The sequence below is a fragment of the Homalodisca vitripennis genome, unplaced genomic scaffold (assembly GCF_021130785.1).
Source record: "Homalodisca vitripennis isolate AUS2020 unplaced genomic scaffold, UT_GWSS_2.1 ScUCBcl_634;HRSCAF=3072, whole genome shotgun sequence".
Taxonomy (NCBI): Eukaryota; Metazoa; Arthropoda; class Insecta; order Hemiptera; family Cicadellidae; genus Homalodisca; species Homalodisca vitripennis.
In genome coordinates this window covers 44,931-64,840 of record NW_025776751.1, presented here as the reverse complement: position 1 = coordinate 64,840, position 19,910 = coordinate 44,931, and the positions used below count along the sequence as shown (strand labels likewise).

General features: G+C 36.2%; 1 protein-coding gene across 1 annotated transcript in view; it reads left to right on the top strand.

Moving 5' to 3' along the window:
* The first annotated feature begins 293 nt into the window (after positions 1-293).
* Positions 294-19,910, top strand: part of LOC124370890 (cysteine-rich secretory protein 2-like) — a 40,875-nt gene continuing 21,258 nt past the window's right edge. The window contains exons 1-2 of the mRNA XM_046829195.1: positions 294-372; positions 13,526-13,620. Of these exons, the coding sequence (XP_046685151.1) occupies positions 13,545-13,620 (76 nt within the window). The 5' untranslated portion in view covers positions 294-372; positions 13,526-13,544. The remainder of the gene's footprint in view (positions 373-13,525; positions 13,621-19,910) is intronic.

Sequence of the window (19,910 nt, the reverse complement as noted above, 5' to 3'; positions counted from 1 at the left end):
CGATGACACCATTTGTCTAAAATCTCCAGGTTTGAGCTTTCTGATGGTGTTGCACTAAAACCCAACATGAATGAATATGAATATGAATGAATTGTGAAACAGATTGGACTGAGGATCCTGCAATATAATTCTTGGGTTTCGTCTTGTCTGTCTCTAAAACATCGTGATTAGGAATAAAGTGATTAATGAGGCTGGGTTGGGGTATTGCATCAAAACTCTTGGCAAAGTGGATCACCTGGCCTCAACGACTACTACCTCCTGACAGCGACTGGCGAGGCGGAGTTAGGGATTCACAGTCTGCCAGTGTGTAGCGCGGAGTTCGCCAGTGACCGTCTCGCTCGTCCCACTCGGCCGGCCGTCCTCAGTTCGCAGGTCAGTTTCTCTTTAACCTACCAATATGGAATAGAGAATAAAAACATAAACACCACATTTCTTAATGTAATGGGATGATATATATTTATATTGTATTAGAACACAATATTACATTTATTTATTAACAAATGTCATCCAAGAAAGGTTACTAACGTTTGGCGTGAATGAATGAATAGATATTTATTTCCAAATAATATAAATTAAAATAAATTTATGTCCTACATAAAAATAAAGAAAGTGTTCATTATATCTTAAACATAAAAAGACTAAATGTGTATATATATATATTTAGACGCTAATTTCTCTAAAAGGAATTCCCTTTAGGGAAATCAGCGTCTACATGGGCAAGTAAGCCTGTGTGTATATCCGAGCCATTATGGTGCCAATAATTGGAACGAATTTCAGAAAAAACCAAATAATTGTAATACATTAAATTTTTAAAGTTTTTAAAAAGTAAATACCTAAGAAATGAAATTAACAATAACATTTTAATAATGTTTTAGTGTATGATCTTCTAATGTTGATACTTTTTTGAAAAGCTGCAAAATGTTTTTGTACGTATTTGGTTGGTTTTACACTTAAAGATACAAACCCCAGTGATATAAACATTACTGTTATCAATGCCTTGCGACATAATTTACTGGCTGAAACTGTCGAAATATACTTATTTTTAAGCTCTAGAACAAAATAATGTCATTTATAGACTTTAAATTGGATTTTTTACAAACGGGCTGTAAATAAATGGTAATAAATTAATTAACTACCAAGCGGCTTTATATACATGTGAATAAATTATTATGGGTTACGAAACATTTATTAAAGATAGGCTTACGTTAATCTGTAAAACGAAGCACTTCATTAGAATAAATACTTTAAGTTAAGCAGAGCTAATTTTAATACGTGTCGGTATGATATGGGGTAACAGAAGGGTTAACAATATAACATTTGTTTTTCCTAAAATCATATTTTTCATAACTTGGTAGATTTAAAACCAACCGTAAGGCTAAACCTAAACGTTAAATCAGCTTCCCCTAACTATATAAAGGTCCTTATAGACGACTTTGTCTAACTAGTTCACCGATGATAACTATTTACAACATTTTACTAAACCCATATCAGCATTCCTACAGCGAGTGTTGCTGTTTAAGCAAAGCGCGTTTTCTTGTTGTCATACTTGAAGAAATAGTTCATTAATAACTTGTGAAGATCGAATCAAAATCGTTTCTTTTTTTGCAAATCAAATATTTTATTTATGTAACATAATACATGAGCTTGGTATTTTTGATAGGCGGATCTGTTAATTTACCCTTAGTGTGGAATAATACTTTTATTCTTTATAACTACTGATAAATTTTGTTTTTCGCTTTCCTTCATTTCGGGGAACTCCAAAACGGAAATTCCCACAAAAATCTCAAAGTCAGCTTTTATTACCATATTATTTTATTGTATTCATTTTATTTGGAGGAAAGTAAATTAGCAAGGGGAAATAGGTTATAAAATATCATGTGTTTTCTCACAATACGCGTTCATCAGCATTTCTCTTTTCTTCAAATTTGTGGATTTTATGCCGTTTTTAGATTATGCAGATAATATACGTGGAGGAGATTGAAGTTGTAAGAGAAAATACCGTATGAAAATACCAAGTGCATACTAAAGTTACATAAACATTTCGCTTTTCCTCAAGGAAACCCGCTAAAGTCAGATTTGACAACCGTAAACTTCAAAAGGACAAAAATATTGTTATCATGATTATTGACAAGATATAGTACACCACACCACGTTGCGTAACAGGATTGTCCGAGGTTGCATGCAACATTTCAAGTCTATCTGTAACAAAAAATTTAGTATTCAGATCTAGTCATCCTCGGTATTTTGACTCACGATACATTTTTGCTCATTAATGTAGATCACATTGCTATACTATTATGTGCTAGGTCTACTATGTCAAATATTAAGATTTGATATCATAACAGTCTGTTTGTTAACACATTCGTTTATTCTACGTTATTTTTCTATTATAATCATGAGGCCAATGTGAAACTGTTTCCAAACGCCCAGCCGAATCCCATGGAGTGACAATGCACGTTCATCACACTCATTGTGCCTATATATAAAATCAAGCTTCATACAGAATCTTCAGTTTATAGGTAAGTTCGTTCTCGAATATCATGTAGAGAGACAGGCCTACGGCTTCACTAAAAATTACCCAATGCATTTTTTTTTTGATGTATGCTTAACAATGTTATGTCTTAAGTTTCTTTTACATCTAAAGAGAAGGATTTGAAAGATATTAATCTGCGAAACGTATCGTACTGTTGTTGTAAATTGCAACAATGGCTAATGTCCGAAGTCCCGGTATTCTTTCAAATCATCCATCGCCAAAAATAACTTTAATGGAACAACTAAGATAGTGCTTAGCTTCCCAAGAGGGATAGACATATGACGCGATAGACTACATGGTATGGAATAAAATGTATTTGTAAATTCTAAAAAAATTTTTAAGAAAATCAAACTTTAAGCAGCTATTCAATTACTAAGAAGAGTGATATTTCGTTTTTCTCTCGTAAATTCAATGAAGCGTAGGAATGGCCCTTAGCAAGAGTTTTGAAGAGGCGAAATATCAAATACATCGTTAACATATCATGGAATAAATCAATTTGAAACATTCACGAAAGCAGATTATAGCCATTGCTTTAAGTGGTCAACTTATCACTCTTCAATCTATGTATTATTATTTGGGAAAACATCGAGGTACATGTATACTTACTATTCAATTGCAAAATTAGCATACCCAGCATGGGCCTTCCGTGTACAAGGCGGCACAAGAATGATGAGTTCTGAACGAGTTTCTCTACACAAAGATGTTTGCCAAAAGGCGATGCTAATTTTCTATACTCTTTACGCCACATCATTAATCAAGACATGGCCGGAGCCAGGGGGCGTGTCTCCGACAACACCGCCGTCTGGCCCGCCCACGTGGTCTTTGCTCTGTGCAATTGTAGATTCCGGTTTATAGATAGATTCGGCACACTAAAATACATTTCAATACAGAGCACTACGTTTACTTTTAATAATTATTTAAAATAGATGTTTGAAACAGAATGTCAATAGACTGAAAATGTATAAGTGTGCAACTGCTGGATAATGGAATACCTCTTTACCTGATTAAATTGCCTTGACGCTAGGTCTTCCACGTAATCTTTGATATTTGAAGATTTCTTGTTTTTAATTTATTTGACACACTACAATACATTTCAAAGTAGAGTAATACGTTTACTTTAAATTCATATTTAAAACAGATATTTGATGAACAGAATTCCAATAGATTGAACATTTATAAGTATGCACCTGCAGGACAGTTGAATACCTCTTTACCTTGATTAAACCGCCTTGCCGATAGGTCTTCCACGTGGTCTTCGCTCTAGTTCAATTGTAGATTACAGTTTATAAACAGATTCGACATACTACGAGATTCGCAGACGTAACGTTTAATATTTACTAATCAATTCAAATCACCTATTTGGATTTCAAATTTGACAACATGATTTACAAATTGTTCCTTTACTTAAATAAACTCCTACAACAATAGCTCATTGTCATTACGCACAACTTGGTGTTCAAGACGCATGTTGTTTCTCCAAGGCATTTCGAAGCATTTGTAATATTTGGTGGAAGTTAAAATATGAAATAAAAAGTATTTGCGTTTTTGCTTGTAAATACGAGTTTAGTCCGTGGATTTTCAATTTATTTATCAGTTAAAGCTCTTTAAATTATAATTTAGTTACCATCAGTTGTAATAAAGGCATATTTCATTTCATTTCAGTTGGCTTTTATTGTAAAGATAATATTCGTACAGATGATTCTAAAAATGCATTACTCAATTAAATTACAACAGTTTGTGTAAAAAAGACTTTTACTTATGGAAATAGCCAACTTCACTAAAGGTCACGATCTTATAGCTAGCTGATAATTTGAATTGTAATTAGGTAAACGGACGCTGGCTTGGTGTTATATTTATTACTGCGCAATGATCTCTTATTTATAATTATGTTACGTGATCTAACAGCCCATTTACCAACTGATTTCTTACCTATAAAAACATAATATAATGTATGTAACTCACGGTTTGACCAAGAACAATGATAACCCATATTACACTCTCCATTATTTTTGAAGTATTGCCAACCACTCGTTTATATCGACCCGTCTTGAACAAACGACCTCGTTGAGACTTCTTTTTCGTTTATTTGTAATGGAAACAATCCTTTTAATTGCGAAGAGAAGGTATAATGGGTATTATCTCCTAAGCGGTCCCACACGTCTGGAATACATTTGAGAAGTAATAATTTTCGAAACATGAAAACTTAATTTATTCGGACCAGTATAAATTATTCGCATTAACTATTCAGGTGGGTCCAGAACACGTGATTATTCACAGTTATGAGTCCTGACAAGGATAAGAACGTCTGATGTCATCCACAATCATTATACAATGGTGCTTTATATTCAGTGCTCAATCCGTTCCTAACCTTACGCCCTCATCACCAAAAACGTTTTAATGTCGTTAGGAAGGAACTGTTGGGTATTCGAGAAACTCATTACAACGAGTTATATCTTCTTAAAGCATTTTATTGTACGAACAGAAAAAAGGCGTTGCTTGGTGTGGCACTGGCATAAAGAATCTTAGTGTGACGTGGTGTGACAAAGAAAATTTTTCGTAGTATGGTATAACGTGGAATAGCGTAGTGTAGCGTGTTTGACGTGGTGTGTCAAGGGAATAGTTAGCGTAGTATGGTATGGCGTGGACTAGCGTAGTGTGGCGTGTTGTGACGTGGTTTGTAAGGGAATAGTTTTGCTTAGTATGGTATAGCGTGGAGTAGCGTAGTGTGGCGTTTTGTGACAAGGAAAGGCTTTGCATAGTATGCTATGACGTGGAATAGCGTAGTGTAGCGTGTTTGACGTGGTGTGTCAGGGAATAGTTTAGCGTAGTATGGTATGGCGTGGAATAGCGTAGTGTGGTGTGTTGTGACAAGGAAAGGCTTTGCGTAGTATGCTATGACGTGGAATAGCGTAGTGTAGCGTGTTTGACGTGGTGTGTCAGGGAATAGTTTAGCGTAGTATGGTATAGTGTGGAATAGCGTAGTGTGGCGTGTTGTGACAAGGAAAGGCTTTGCGTAGTATGCTATGACGTGGAATAGCGTAGTGTAGCGTGTTTGACGTGGTGTTTCAGGGAATAGTTTAGCGTAGTATGGTATGGCGTGGAATAGCGTAGTGTGGTGTGTTGTGACAAGGAAAGGCTTTGCGTAGTATGCAATGACGTGGAATAGCGTAGTGTAGCGTGTTTGACGTGGTGTTTCAGGGAATAGTTTAGCGTAGTATGGTATGGCGTGGAATAGCGTAGTGTGGCGTGTTGTGACAAGGAAAGGGTTTTGCGTAGTATGCAATGACATGGAATAGCGTAGTGTAGCGTGTTTGACGTGGTGTTTCAGGGAATGGTTTAGCGTAGTATGGTATGGCGTGGACTATCGTAGTGTGGCGTGTTGTGGCGTGGTGTGACAAGGAACAGTTTTGCGTAGGTGTGGAGTAGCGTAGGGAAGTTATTGCGATACGGTGTGATGTGAAATGACGTGGAGTGTTGTGGTGTGGACAAATAACAACCTCCAGCTCAATTTTTTAAGCATCTTCACTTCAAATATTCTTAAAAGCCAAGAATCAGTATTTCACGTTTAATCTCACAGTTGACTTAAAGTTGTGAAACAAAATTGGTATTTTACAAGCAATCAATTAAACAAATAAAGAATGTAGGTACAACCTAATATGTACCTCTTGAACTGGTAACAAACCATTTTTGGCACTCGAAGTACAATTCCAAAAATATTATTCTATAACTTACTCGAAAACCGTACTAAGCAAATATTATACTGTACTTTAAAAATAATGTTTAAGTCTACTGTTTAATGTTACTTGTAGCTGTTATTGTGTTGGACGTTTTTGACACTGTATAAAGCACGACCTAACATCACCTTAAATTTATATGTTTATGAACAAACAACTGAAAGAACTTGTCATATTCATAAGTAAATATGTGGTCATGGTTTTCCCGCACGAATTAATTAATACTTATTATTACACTTTTTAGTGAGTTAAATTAAACATTACAACATATTTCTTAAGGAATGACACTAGTTTTCAACACTTGTTCATCCCGTATAATTTACGCAAGCACTCAATAAAACGCCTGAAATATTAAAACAAATAGAAATATTTTTAATCTTTTGAAAAATTGAATTTTTACGTATAAGACTTATTTTTTTTATTTTATATAAATATTTTCTGATGTGACTAATTTCAAACGAAATTTTTGGTTATATAAACTTCTACGTGATAACTTTAAGATTACACATAACATGATTATCCATTTAGATTATTACCACTTAGGAAATCCATAAAGCGACCACGAAATAGTTCTCATAAAGGTATTTCAAATATCTCCATCTTTCTTAATCTCCTCATTACTTTATTTAAAGCTTTTTTTAACGTGAGCCGTGCTGTCAAATAGTTACAAAATTATGTTTCATCTTTACATTTATGTTTATTTTTTAATGTAATTTTAATTCAGGTTTTTAAACAAATTTTGTTTTCATTGTGAGTTATAGTCAGACAAACTGTGCATACCCCAAGTGAAAAGTTAGGTTGCACATACTGCAGACTTGTGTTTGGCCAGTGAGGTCCGGAAAGCTGAACTAAGCTAAGCTACAACACTACGAGATTAGCGAGCAATGCGTTGGAAGCTGAAGATTTTGTGTACCCTGGGAACATTCCGGTCGCATAAAGGGAATGTCCTTGGATACACTTGTCGGGAACTAAGCTAAGCTACAACACTACGAGATTAGCGAGCAATGCGTTGGAAGCTGAAGATTTTGTGTACCCTGGGAACATTCCGGTCGCATAAAGGGCATGTCCTTGGATACACTTGTCGGGAACTAAGCTAAGCTACAACACTACGAGATTAGCGAGCAATGCGTTGGAAGCTGAAGATTTTGTGTACCCTGGGAACATTCCGGTCGCATAAAGGGAATGTCCTTGGATACACTTGTCGGGAACTAAGCTAAGCTACAACACTACGAGATTAGCGAGCAATGCGTTGGAAGCTGAAGATTTTGTGTACCCTGGGAACATTCCGGTCGCATAAAGGGAATGTCCTTGGATACACTTGTCGGGAACTAAGCTAAGCTACAACACTACGAGATTAGCGAGCAATGCGTTGGAAGCTGAAGATTTTGTGTACCCTGGGAACATTCCGGTCGCATAAAGGGCATGTCCTTGGATACACTTGTCGGGAACTAAGCTAAGCTACAACACTACGAGATTAGCGAGCAATGCGTTGGAAGCTGAAGATTTTGTGTACCCTGGGAACATTCCGGTCGCATAAAGGGAATGTCCTTGGATACACTTGTCGGGAACTAAGCTAAGCTACAACACTACGAGATTAGCGAGCAATGCGTTGGAAGCTGAAGATTTTGTGTACCCTGGGAACATTCCGGTCGCATAAAGGGAATGTCCTTGGATACACTTGTCGGGAACTAAGCTAAGCTACAACACTACGAGATTAGCGAGCAATGCGTTGGAAGCTGAAGATTTTGTGTACCCTGGGAACATTCCGGTCGCATAAAGGGCATGTCCTTGGATACACTTGTCGGGAACTAAGCTAAGCTACAACACTACGAGATTAGCGAGCAATGCGTTGGAAGCTGAAGATTTTGTGTACCCTGGGAACATTCCGGTCGCATAAAGGGAATGTCCTTGGATACACTTGTCGGGAACTAAGCTAAGCTACAACACTACGAGATTAGCGAGCAATGCGTTGGAAGCTGAAGATTTTGTGTACCCTGGGAACATTCCGGTCGCATAAAGGGAATGTCCTTGGATACACTTGTCGGGAACTAAGCTAAGCTACAACACTACGAGATTAGCGAGCAATGCGTTGGAAGCTGAAGATTTTGTGTACCCTGGGAACATTCCGGTCGCATAAAGGGAATGTCCTTGGATACACTTGTCGGGAACTAAGCTAAGCTACAACACTACGAGATTAGCGAGCAATGCGTTGGAAGCTGAAGATTTTGTGTACCCTGGGAACATTCCGGTCGCATAAAGGGAATGTCCTTGGATACACTTGTCGGGAACTAAGCTAAGCTACAACACTACGAGATTAGCGAGCAATGCGTTGGAAGCTGAAGATTTTGTGTACCCTGGGAACATTCCGGTCGCATAAAGGGAATGTCCTTGGATACACTTGTCGGGAACTAAGCTAAGCTACAACACTACGAGATTAGCGAGCAATGCGTTGGAAGCTGAAGATTTTGTGTACCCTGGGAACATTCCGGTCGCATAAAGGGAATGTCCTTGGATACACTTGTCGGGAACTAAGCTAAGCTACAACACTACGAGATTAGCGAGCAATGCGTTGGAAGCTGAAGATTTTGTGTACCCTGGGAACATTCCGGTCGCATAAAGGGAATGTCCTTGGATACACTTGTCGGGAACTAAGCTAAGCTACAACACTACGAGATTAGCGAGCAATGCGTTGGAAGCTGAAGATTTTGTGTACCCTGGGAACATTCCGGTCGCATAAAGGGAATGTCCTTGGATACACTTGTCGGGAACTAAGCTAAGCTACAACACTACGAGATTAGCGAGCAATGCGTTGGAAGCTGAAGAGTTTTGTGTACCCTGGGAACATTCCGGTCGCATAAAGGGAATGTCCTTGGATACACTTGTCGGGAACTAAGCTAAGCTACAACACTACGAGATTAGCGAGCAATGCGTTGGAAGCTGAAGATTTTGTGTACCCTGGGAACATTCCGGTCGCATAAAGGGAATGTCCTTGGATACACTTGTCGGGAACTAAGCTAAGCTACAACACTACGAGATTAGCGAGCAATGCGTTGGAAGCTGAAGAGTTTGTGTACCCTGGGAACATTCCGGTCGCATAAAGGGAATGTCCTTGGATACACTTGTCGGACTATAAATACAACACGTGTTATCAACTGTTGCCAACTGGTACAAGAGTTAACTTCTACTGTTGATCATCACTGGTGTTGCTAATGCTACTGATAAGTTACCACCTCACTTTCTACATCCAGTGTACTACAAACTGAAAACATAAAAAAACTTATACAATCTTATGATTATGAAATCAGGTCATGTTGAGTTCTCTCACTACGATGAATGTAACACAAATGCAATGGACTCTATCTGCAAACTATTTAAGTATAAATATCTAGCTGAGGATGGAGCCATTCTAGACTTTTCATATATTCTAATAAGATTAACATTGGAACTTTGGTAATTCATGGCTCAAAGACCTACGTATAGTCGGATACATTTCAAATCCGTAAAAAAACACATTTAGATACCAAGGCTTTCGATCGATATCAAAATAAGCTACAGGCTATAAATATAAAATAATTATTTTATGTACTTGCAGTTGCAGTAAAAAAATTCTTTTAGTAATACAGATTTTAAATTATCAAAACTATGCAGCTATATGAACAAGTATATTGTGTTTTATAATGTAATAAATTAGCATAATAATGTTTTTTACAATTATCAAAACCTTTGGAGCTATATGAACAATCATATTGTGTTTTATAATGTGATAAATTAGCAGAATATTGTATTATCCTACGCATTAAAAAAAATATTAAAAACACCAATTCTCGGCAGACATGCACTCAAGTGATATGGGTTATATGATTAAATTACGTGACAGTGCACAATTCAGATGGATTGGACAATATCCATTAAAGGCACTTAGTGCTACACCTACTGTATCTGCAGTGTCTGTGTACTAAGGTATCATCCACTCTATTTCAATTAGACGTATAAAAAATCAGGCCTAGTTCACATGAGGTAATTGTGAATTAAATATATGTTGCTCTGTTCATTTGTTGATTTGTAAGCAAGTGATGTGCTAGTATTAATAAATAAGAAAGAGTGCTAAAAACTCATAACTAATTGACAATTTTATCTACGAGTCCTTCAGTAACATTTAAGTCATAATACTAGTCTCGGTGGGTTTTCTTTTCAAAAGCGCTTAATTGTACGATTCAGAATGGACATTATACCTCTTTTGGGACCCAACGTTAAACTTCTATATATTGGTATTGTTATGTGCATATTATTTCCGATAGAACAGTTTCATATACAAAATGAGAAACACAAAAATATTAATACACAATATTAGTTAAGAACTGAAGGTAAAGATGTAAGTCAACTGTTTAAGAAATCTCTGCTTTTTAATACAACTATTAAGAACCTAAACTTAATTTCGGTTCTTCAAATTGTATGTTTCCTGCATTTTTGTGAATACACTTTAAAAAAAGTGTAGAATTTTAGTTCTATAACAACTATGTTGGAACACAACATACTAGGCGTTGCTTAACAATCTTCGTTGACATTTCATTCAAAATATCCAATAGTTCTATACTTCATTTCATTATCCAGAAGGCGTTCGCTACGGACAGATGTGTGTCTAACAGTCATATAGAAAAGACAGTTTTACATCCTCTGGCAGTCAAAAGAGAAAGTAATTACGTTAACCTGCTGAATGATAGGCTTCAATGATGATCAGCCACAAATTGCATGTTTGGGCATGTATTGTCATAGAACTCGTTCTTGTCTACTCAGAAATGAAGTTGATTAGTCTACAGATGAGATAACTTCTCATATAGAGTGTTTCATGTCTATATCATGAAATATTCACATTTTTATTCATTAGCCTGGGTTTCTTAGCTGTGTTTAAATTAAAAAACGCCTACACATGATGATACCTTAAGATATTTTGGCGTGCATTGTAATAAATAAATGTTACATGTGTTAATATATTATATTCACAAAATATCGTATGTTTGCATCAGTGTACAGATTTATTTATACTGCTATTTTCTCGTAATCATAGATACCTGAATGACGCTCAGTCAAATCTCTTGAAGTGACATGCGTCCTAATCTAAGGCAGTGTTGTTTATTAAAAAAATTAATCTTTATGCAGAAATTAATTTTTTCCAGCCCTCGAGTTATAGGCTTCACTAATGCTTAGCCAATTATAATATGGCACATAAATTTGTAAGTTACACTTCCTTATCATACTAGCAGTAAATTTCAAACATTCTCTTGTACAGTGAAAGACTCTTGTTGGACGCTGAAGTCTGTCTCGTATTATTTGGCGTTGATGCCTGAAAGCAGTCGTTTATAACCTTGTTTACAGACTAGAGGTCCGGTATTCTTGCTCCAGAAGCTGTAATTGATAAAAGCTGGACCAATCTGCAAGTCTAATACGGCGGAGTTGCCCACCGCCCTATCAGAATAGGCCCCTAGGCTCTCGCGGTCTGCGGACAAGGTACTGGCTGACTCGTCAGCTGCAGGCCCACTTCACCACAGTGTTTATGTACTTTCAAATGTTAAACCAAAACTGGCACAGTCAGTTGTGTACAGGAACAGACAAATAAGAGGGCTAAGCTGTGTCGTGATTGGCTGAAGCTTATCTGATCACTAATCAAACTGACTTATCAACGATCAGCCTTCTTTATAACAGACTGACAAGGTGTCGATAATTTTCATTCATTAAATCACTATATAGTTTCATTCACCTGTATTTACACATCACTAGTCCTCCGAGTTTCCGTTGAACTTTTGCATACTGAAGATAGCTAGAGAGCCATACTTCCTACAGAAACAGCATACCAGAAATAATTTTAAATTTTAATTGTGTTAACAATATTTCAAAGTCGTTTGAAATGTATCAGATATAAAATAATAATAACATGCAAATATCCCTGTGTCTTATTTATTTATTTCTGTATTTTCAGTCGCATATCCAATATTTAACAATTTACAAAGTAAATGGAAAATTGTAAAGTATTAAGAAAATATATAAAAATATTAACCATGTTTATGAGAACATTGTAAAAGTTAAAGTATATAACAAAAGGTAAACATTAAATACAGCCATAAAAATACAACATGACCTACAAAATTATCACTAATAACAATGAAACATAAATATATCTATAAATACAGAGAATTCTATAATATACGAAGCTAAAATCAATAACAGTTTACGAAATAAACATTATATCAACACGACTAGTTGACAAAACGAACTATCAAAAAATCTGCAACAAGGTAACAGTAAACAATAATAATAAACTTACCAGCAAATGAGTAAATGAATAAATAAGACAATATACAGATTGTTCAATAAACGACTTAAAAGATAGTAGTCTCTAATGTATTTCGAATACGCATGAACTTACTGGGTTAACTCCTTCACTGCAATGATCGTCAGTCTGTCAGTAGTCTGTAAAAATATTCAAACCCATAAAATTTAAAATAATAATTGCGAAAATGGTATTCTGCAACGTAATGGTATTATCTCCATGTAACATTTTTACTGAGAAAATATTATAATTAATTACAGCGATCTCTCATAAGTGTAATATTAAAAGTAACAGAAGGAAAAGATAGTTTGGTAATACTTCTAAAAGTAGCATGAGACCTCCTACAACACGATTAATTTTTTTCTAATTTACTAGTACGTCCTTGGGCATTTAAACATGTCGTTTACATACTCCTAAAAAAACGATGTTCCTCACGAAAGAGGTTAATTCGGATTATTTAAAATCAAGCAAAACACAAGTAAATTATATTAAATAAAGCGGTTTAATGGGATACAATCTTCAATAATAAGCAACAAAATTTAACCTATAAAACATATCTTACACACGTGTGAGAACCGGTAATATTGTCACGTGCCACTAACTCACGTTCAACAGACGTGTAATCAAGGCAGCAGCGGTACAGTGGCGCGGTGCGGCGGTATCATTTGGAGTTACTTCACTAAAAAACATATGTGTCATTATTATTATATTTTGCAACACCACTGGTTACATGATGAACACAATTTATTGCTCAAATTTCCAAAGCCCTACCAAGACTAAGCCGAGCTGAGTGTTAGCAAAAATAACTTTTTCTGAGTTTGTCTGTCTGCACTATTTCTTGATAGTTTGTCTGCAGTAAATAATGATATAATAATGTTGGTGCAGACGTGTTGATAGAACTAACAAGATAATATGTTTGTTGTGGTGTGTCAGATGTCTTCAGCAACCTGTCATGCAGTTGGCGGGATGTCTGGCTCTGGTAGTGGCGGTTCTGGCAGTCATCGTCCACTCCTGGAGGTTTGACCACAGTAAGTATTAGCATCTGTATTACAGTATTACACAACACATAATACTTCCCAGCTCCGCTAGCACTGGTAGTGGCGGTTCTGGCAGTCATTGTCCACTCCTGGAGGTTTGACCACAGTAAGTATTAGCATCTGTATTACAGTATTACACAACACATAATACTTCCCAGCTCCGCTAGCACTGGTAGTGGCGGTTCTGGCAGTCATTGTCCACTCCTGGAGGTTTGACCACAGTAAGTATTAGCATCTGTATTACCGTATTACACAACACATAATACTTCCCAGCTCTGCTAGCACTGGTAGTGGCGGTTCTGGCAGTCATTGTCCACTCCTGGAGGTTTGACCACAGTAAGTATTAGCATCTGTATTACCGTATTACACAACACATAATACTTCCCAGCTCCGCTAGCACTGGTAGTGGCGGTTCTGGCAGTCATTGTCCACTTCTGGAGGTTTGACCACAGTAAGTATTAGCATCTGTATTACCGTATTACACAACACATAATACTTCCCAGCTCCGCTAGCACTGGTAGTGGCGGTTCTGGCAGTCATTGTCCACTCCTGGAGGTTTGACCACAGTAAGTATTAGCATCTGTATTACAGTATTACACAACACATAATACTTCCCAGCTCCGCTAGCACTGGTAGTGGCGGTTCTGGCAGTCATTGTCCACTCCTGGAGGTTTGACCACAGTAAGTATTAGCATCTGTATTACAGTATTACACAACACATAATACTTCCCAGCTCCGCTAGCACAGGTAGTGGCGGTTCTGGCAGTCATTGTCCACTCCTGGAGGTTTGACCACAGTAAGTATTAGCATCTGTATTACAGTATTACACAACACATAATACTTCCCAGCTCCGCTAACACTGGTAGTGGCGGTTCTGGCAGTCATTGTCCACTCCTGGAGGTTTGACCACAGTAAGTATTAACATCTGTATTACAGTATTACACAACACATAATACTTCCCAGCTCCGCTAGCACTGGTAGTGGCGGTTCTGGCAGTCATTGTCCACTCCTGGAGGTTTGACCACAGTAAGTATTAGCATCTGTATTACCGTATTACACAACACATAATACTTCCCAGCTCCGCTAGCACAGGTAGTGGCGGTTCTGGCAGTCATTGTCCACTCCTGGAGGTTTGACCACAGTAAGTATTAACATCTGTATTACAGTATTACACAACACATAATACTTCCCAGCTCCGCTAGCACAGGTAGTGGCGGTTCTGGCAGTCATTGTCCACTCCTGGAGGTTTGACCACAGTAAGTATTAGCATCTGTATTACCGTATTACACAACACATAATACTTCCCAGCTCTGCTAGCACAGGTCCTTTTACATTTAGAATATAATTATACATGTGGCAAGCATTCGACCTGCTTTTCAGTTCATAGTAGAGTATAATCGTTTTCCAAACGATTATAATCTGCATTAATTGGGAGCTCAGCTTAGTTCACTTAAAATAATTGCATAGAACTGATTTTATACCTTTGTGGAAATTGTATAATATTCATCGGTTCTTTTATTTTACGATATTCTCCGTTGTGAAAAATGTAATATAAAGTATAAAATTGTTTAAATTAATAAAAAAAAATTGAAAAATCTGTACCGAAAAAAGATATTTACCAGTTATCATAGTTTTTATTAATGTAACATTGATTAAAATCCACAAATGCTTCATTTTATTTTAGGATCATAATTTTATGTTAACCATTTATTTGGAAGCTTCATTGAGTCATTTGTACCTTCTAACCACATGGTTAGAATGGCAATCTTGAATTAATGCATTTTAACTTTTAATAAAGTGCATTAATGTGTTTGCTTAATACACTACAATTCACTGGTTTTACTTCATTGTTACCTAAACTTCCATGTTTATTTAATCAAAAGCTACTATTTATGTGAATGTGCCTGTAAGATGTAAAATGAACGAATGAAATCTATAAAATATAATACACTGTTAGAATCCCAGGGTTAGTAATGCCAGTGTTTTGCATACTTTGAAGACTATATATAATATACAATATTTTATTCAACAATTTAATCAGAGTTAAATAGTTATTATAATTTTATTAGATTGTTATAACAGTTCCTTCGTTAAGTCATCACACTGGGGAGACTTTTCTGATTTTTGTCCAGGGTTTTTTTGCCAAACGATCGTGATCGGGACAACACTCTTCGTGGCACAGAGGCGGAGGTTGCTCCAAGAAAATGATTTAACACAGAATTCTCTGTAACACTGTTCACTGCGACATCCGATGGGTACACCTAGGATTACCATTTGCGAGTCATTAACTAGCCTGCGTATTAATCAGTGAGGGTGTTTTGGACTCTCCTGTTTTAGCTCGTCCGGTACATCAACGATAAAAACAGTGCAATGTCGTTTATCCGGATTTTTAGCAACCAGAATTCCGGACAAATGAAATTCCGGATAAACCTGGAATACGGTGGAACACAATAGATTTTGTTCTTCCAATATAAAATTTAATGAGAGTTAAAGTGTCATTTTATTTACAAATATTAATTGTGTAGATCTGAATATAATTTCGAATAAAATGAAACTGTATTTACGGTTTTGTAAAAAAAACGCTTGATAAACTTGATTGAACTGCTTTCGGAATATAAGGTCACATAACCGTTTCAAGACCACCACCGCCCCTGATGAAGTGTCGGACTGTGGATCAAATTAAACTATCAGCCGGTCTAACTACGCTGTGACTTCAGAACACCTCATGACACCTTTCTGGCTGATCATTATCAGAATCTTTTCACTATTGTATGTTGAAAACCAAGATGCTGTCACATCTCCTACATAGGTTACAGCACCGATGCTACTGTCAGTGAAAAGACGATCAGTTATATCTAACACAATTACAATTCTGGGCTATCGTGGTCTACAAAAACGGAGGTAATTTGTTATTATGTTTCACACATTATTCTGAACGCCGAACATGCTTTAATGAATTACAAAAATCACTGGAAAATTCAACAGAATGTCTTTTTTGTTCAAATTTGGGTTCTCTTATCTATATAAAACCGTTTCGGGTAAAACAGAGTTGCAGATAAATAAGATGTGAATAAACGAGAGTACACAATATATATAACGGAGGTTGAAGGCTGTGGTTAAAAAATCTTAGATATTGATGTTAATTTATACATATTATGTGAAATTTAACCAAAAACAAAAAAATTATGGTTGCCTGTAAAGTCGGTTTTACGGGCGAAGATTGTACGTGACAACGTCTTTTTCTCTGTAGAATATTTATTGATATGAATATTATTAAATTGCACAATAGGAACAAGGAATTGAATGAAAATAAGAATTGCACAAATTTTAACTATAGAAATATATTTTGTTTACTAAAACATTGTACATAATTTGAAATTAATTAAAATTTGTTATTGTAAATGGTAAAGTTGAATAAAACATTTACTAAAATTGGAATTTGAAATTCTTGCTAAACACAGTTAAATTCTAACTCCGCGCGTGGTGATTGGTCGGTTTAGTTCGTTTGTTTGGTCGCACTGTTATGACAGGTTAGAGGTTATAATTTGTTATTTTAAATGTTTGACTAGCAATACGCGCTGTTTCTTCTCAATCGACTGAATTACGATTGATTGCAGAGTGATTTAAACTAATAATTTACTTAACACTATCAACATTTGTCAATAGTATGACATAACCTATAAACTCAGTTTCTCAACTTTTGTGTCAATCTAACAATTAATCAATCAATCATAGTTTACGATAATGAAATATCAGTGTACAATTATTTACCTTTATTGTTGTAGTTGTTGTAAATGACGAATCTAAGCACTCCACATTTTCACGAATAAACATAGTTATCTGCTTTATCCCGTGCGGCGGACCCACAGTTATCTGCTTTATCCCGTGCGGATCCCGTGCGGCGGACCCACTGGACGGGTATCGTAACGTTACCGGGCGTTACACTTTTTCATGAGTGACTCCGAGCCGCAACCTAATTTAAGACGTTGTCACGTCAAAACAGTTTGAATTTAACATCGATGTCTAACATTTTTTTAACCACAGCCTTCAACCTCCGTTAGGATCTCCATTTTCGTAAATACGAGAAAGAGTGTTTTTGACTGAGTGTGAATTTGAATTTGAAGTTTACCCCACTCAAAAGCGGAGACAGTTTACAGATGAAGTAAATGGCTTAATAAGTAATACAGAATTTATCTCATTGAGAGAGCAGATAATAACTTGTTAAAAATAAATCGCGTTATGATTTTATGAGATACATTAAACGAAATCAAGTTCCACAACGATAGCTATTCACACAAGGCCTTCTAGCTGCGGGTCATCTTATACGGGGATATAGTACATTATAATAAACCTATGTGAACTGAAAATCTCAGATTTTTTATACCTGACTGAGTTAAAAACCACTTCCGGCCCAAGTGAGGTGGTATCCGTTACATAAATTGGCCTGTCAACCACGCTGCCAAAATCCCGCAAGCTGAGTATTTATTAGCGTACACCCACACTTCGGTATAATATCGCCCACAGAGCGGGTCAAACTTGTTAAAAGATAAATCCTGTTATGATTTAACTTTGCGTTATTTAGCTATTTAATAGTTAACAAGGCGAGAACGTCTTCTCAATATTAAGTAATAATACAGTAAATTATAAATTTATTGAGTTCTCAACCTTTTTTTTTTTTTTTTTATGACTAAAGCCAGTAACGAAGTTACACTTCTTGCTTCACCCTTCTGACGTAACCCTTCTGGCTGAATCTAATTAATTCGGGGTTGTTTCAGCAAGCAGATCGGTAGTAGTATCTCGTGGTCAACATTCGTGATCTACATTCGTGATCAATATTCGTAATAAATATTCGAAGGAACCAGCTTGCATGCAGTTGAGCGAAGTTAAAGAAAAACATTTTTATGAAAAATTATTTGGAATTTTAGGTGTTCTGGAGTTTTAGGACTGTATTATCTAAAGACTATGCAAGTCAGCCAGCGATGTTGTGTGCTTGCAAAATTTAAGTATTTAACTGGGTGTTATAATAAATTATTATTATCAGCTCTGAAAGATATTATTTATTTATTAGTGTACTTTGGTATAATATCATCAAGGGGTCAGGTAAAGATGAACCCTGTCACGATGACATGATATAAAGTAAGCGAAAGCCAGTTTCCCCATAAGACTGAAATAAGTTTAAATTGTGTGAAGCATAAGGCTTATCGTAGATTCAAGACTGATTTCAGCTAAAGGAGCTCTTAAGACATCTAAAACAACCTAAAGTACTTTGAAATGCTGATCAAATTTGCTGGAGCAGCACAATATTGGTGGAAGGAAAAGTTTCCTCGTAAATGATCGGTTTTATCAGGTACTCATCCGTAATACTAAAGACAAATAGACACTTAAACGAGGTCGTATGACAACTCCAGCTCCAAATTTTACATGTTATTGAAATAATATTGTTTTTTTTTATGCCAAAGAATCTTCATTATGAATTAATTATAAAATTTAACTTCAAATAGAAACTCTCAACACACAATTTGAGTTGGATTCGGTGATATCATAATAAAATATTCAAGCCCATTTCAGTTTTAAGCATAACATATTTTTGTGTAAAGCTTTGTCAACATTAATGGCGGAGAAAATACAATGCGTTAGGAGAGGTCACACAACAGGTTTCACTTAGGCAACATGCCAAATTACAAGTCTAGAGCTGGGTACATGTGTTGCAGATGAATTTCTGAAATATTCTCGTTAGTACCATCATGGGTACATATACGACCAATGTAAGCATATTGACTAACGCTCAGCCAAATTTCATGGAGTAACAAGCACGATCATTGAACTCGATGTTACCTTTACATAAATACGTTTCATTCCAAATCTGTAGGTCAGTTCGTTCTTCAGATACCGCATGGATAGAAAGACAGAAATAAAATTAATTTTTCTATCGTCTCGGGCTATAGGCTTCGCTGACGCTCAGCCAAGATCATCTATAATAATTCCCTTCAAATTAACTTTCAGTTCCTGTGATTGATTTTTAATTGCGTTTCCAACTGGAGTAATCATTCATTATTCGTGAATAGATCACTGAGCAGCCTTCCATTATGTAGGCAGCAATCTCACCGCTGCGTCGTAATGGAAGTTGCGTTTCGCTCATTTGTGGCGCCTTATAAATTGTGTAATAGAAGTCTATTAGGAGGAAGGCTGTACTATAAATTAGAACACGCAGTTATACATTTTCTCCTACATAATTTGCCCGTGTACAATGTTGGCATCATCTTTGTCGACGACGGATTGCG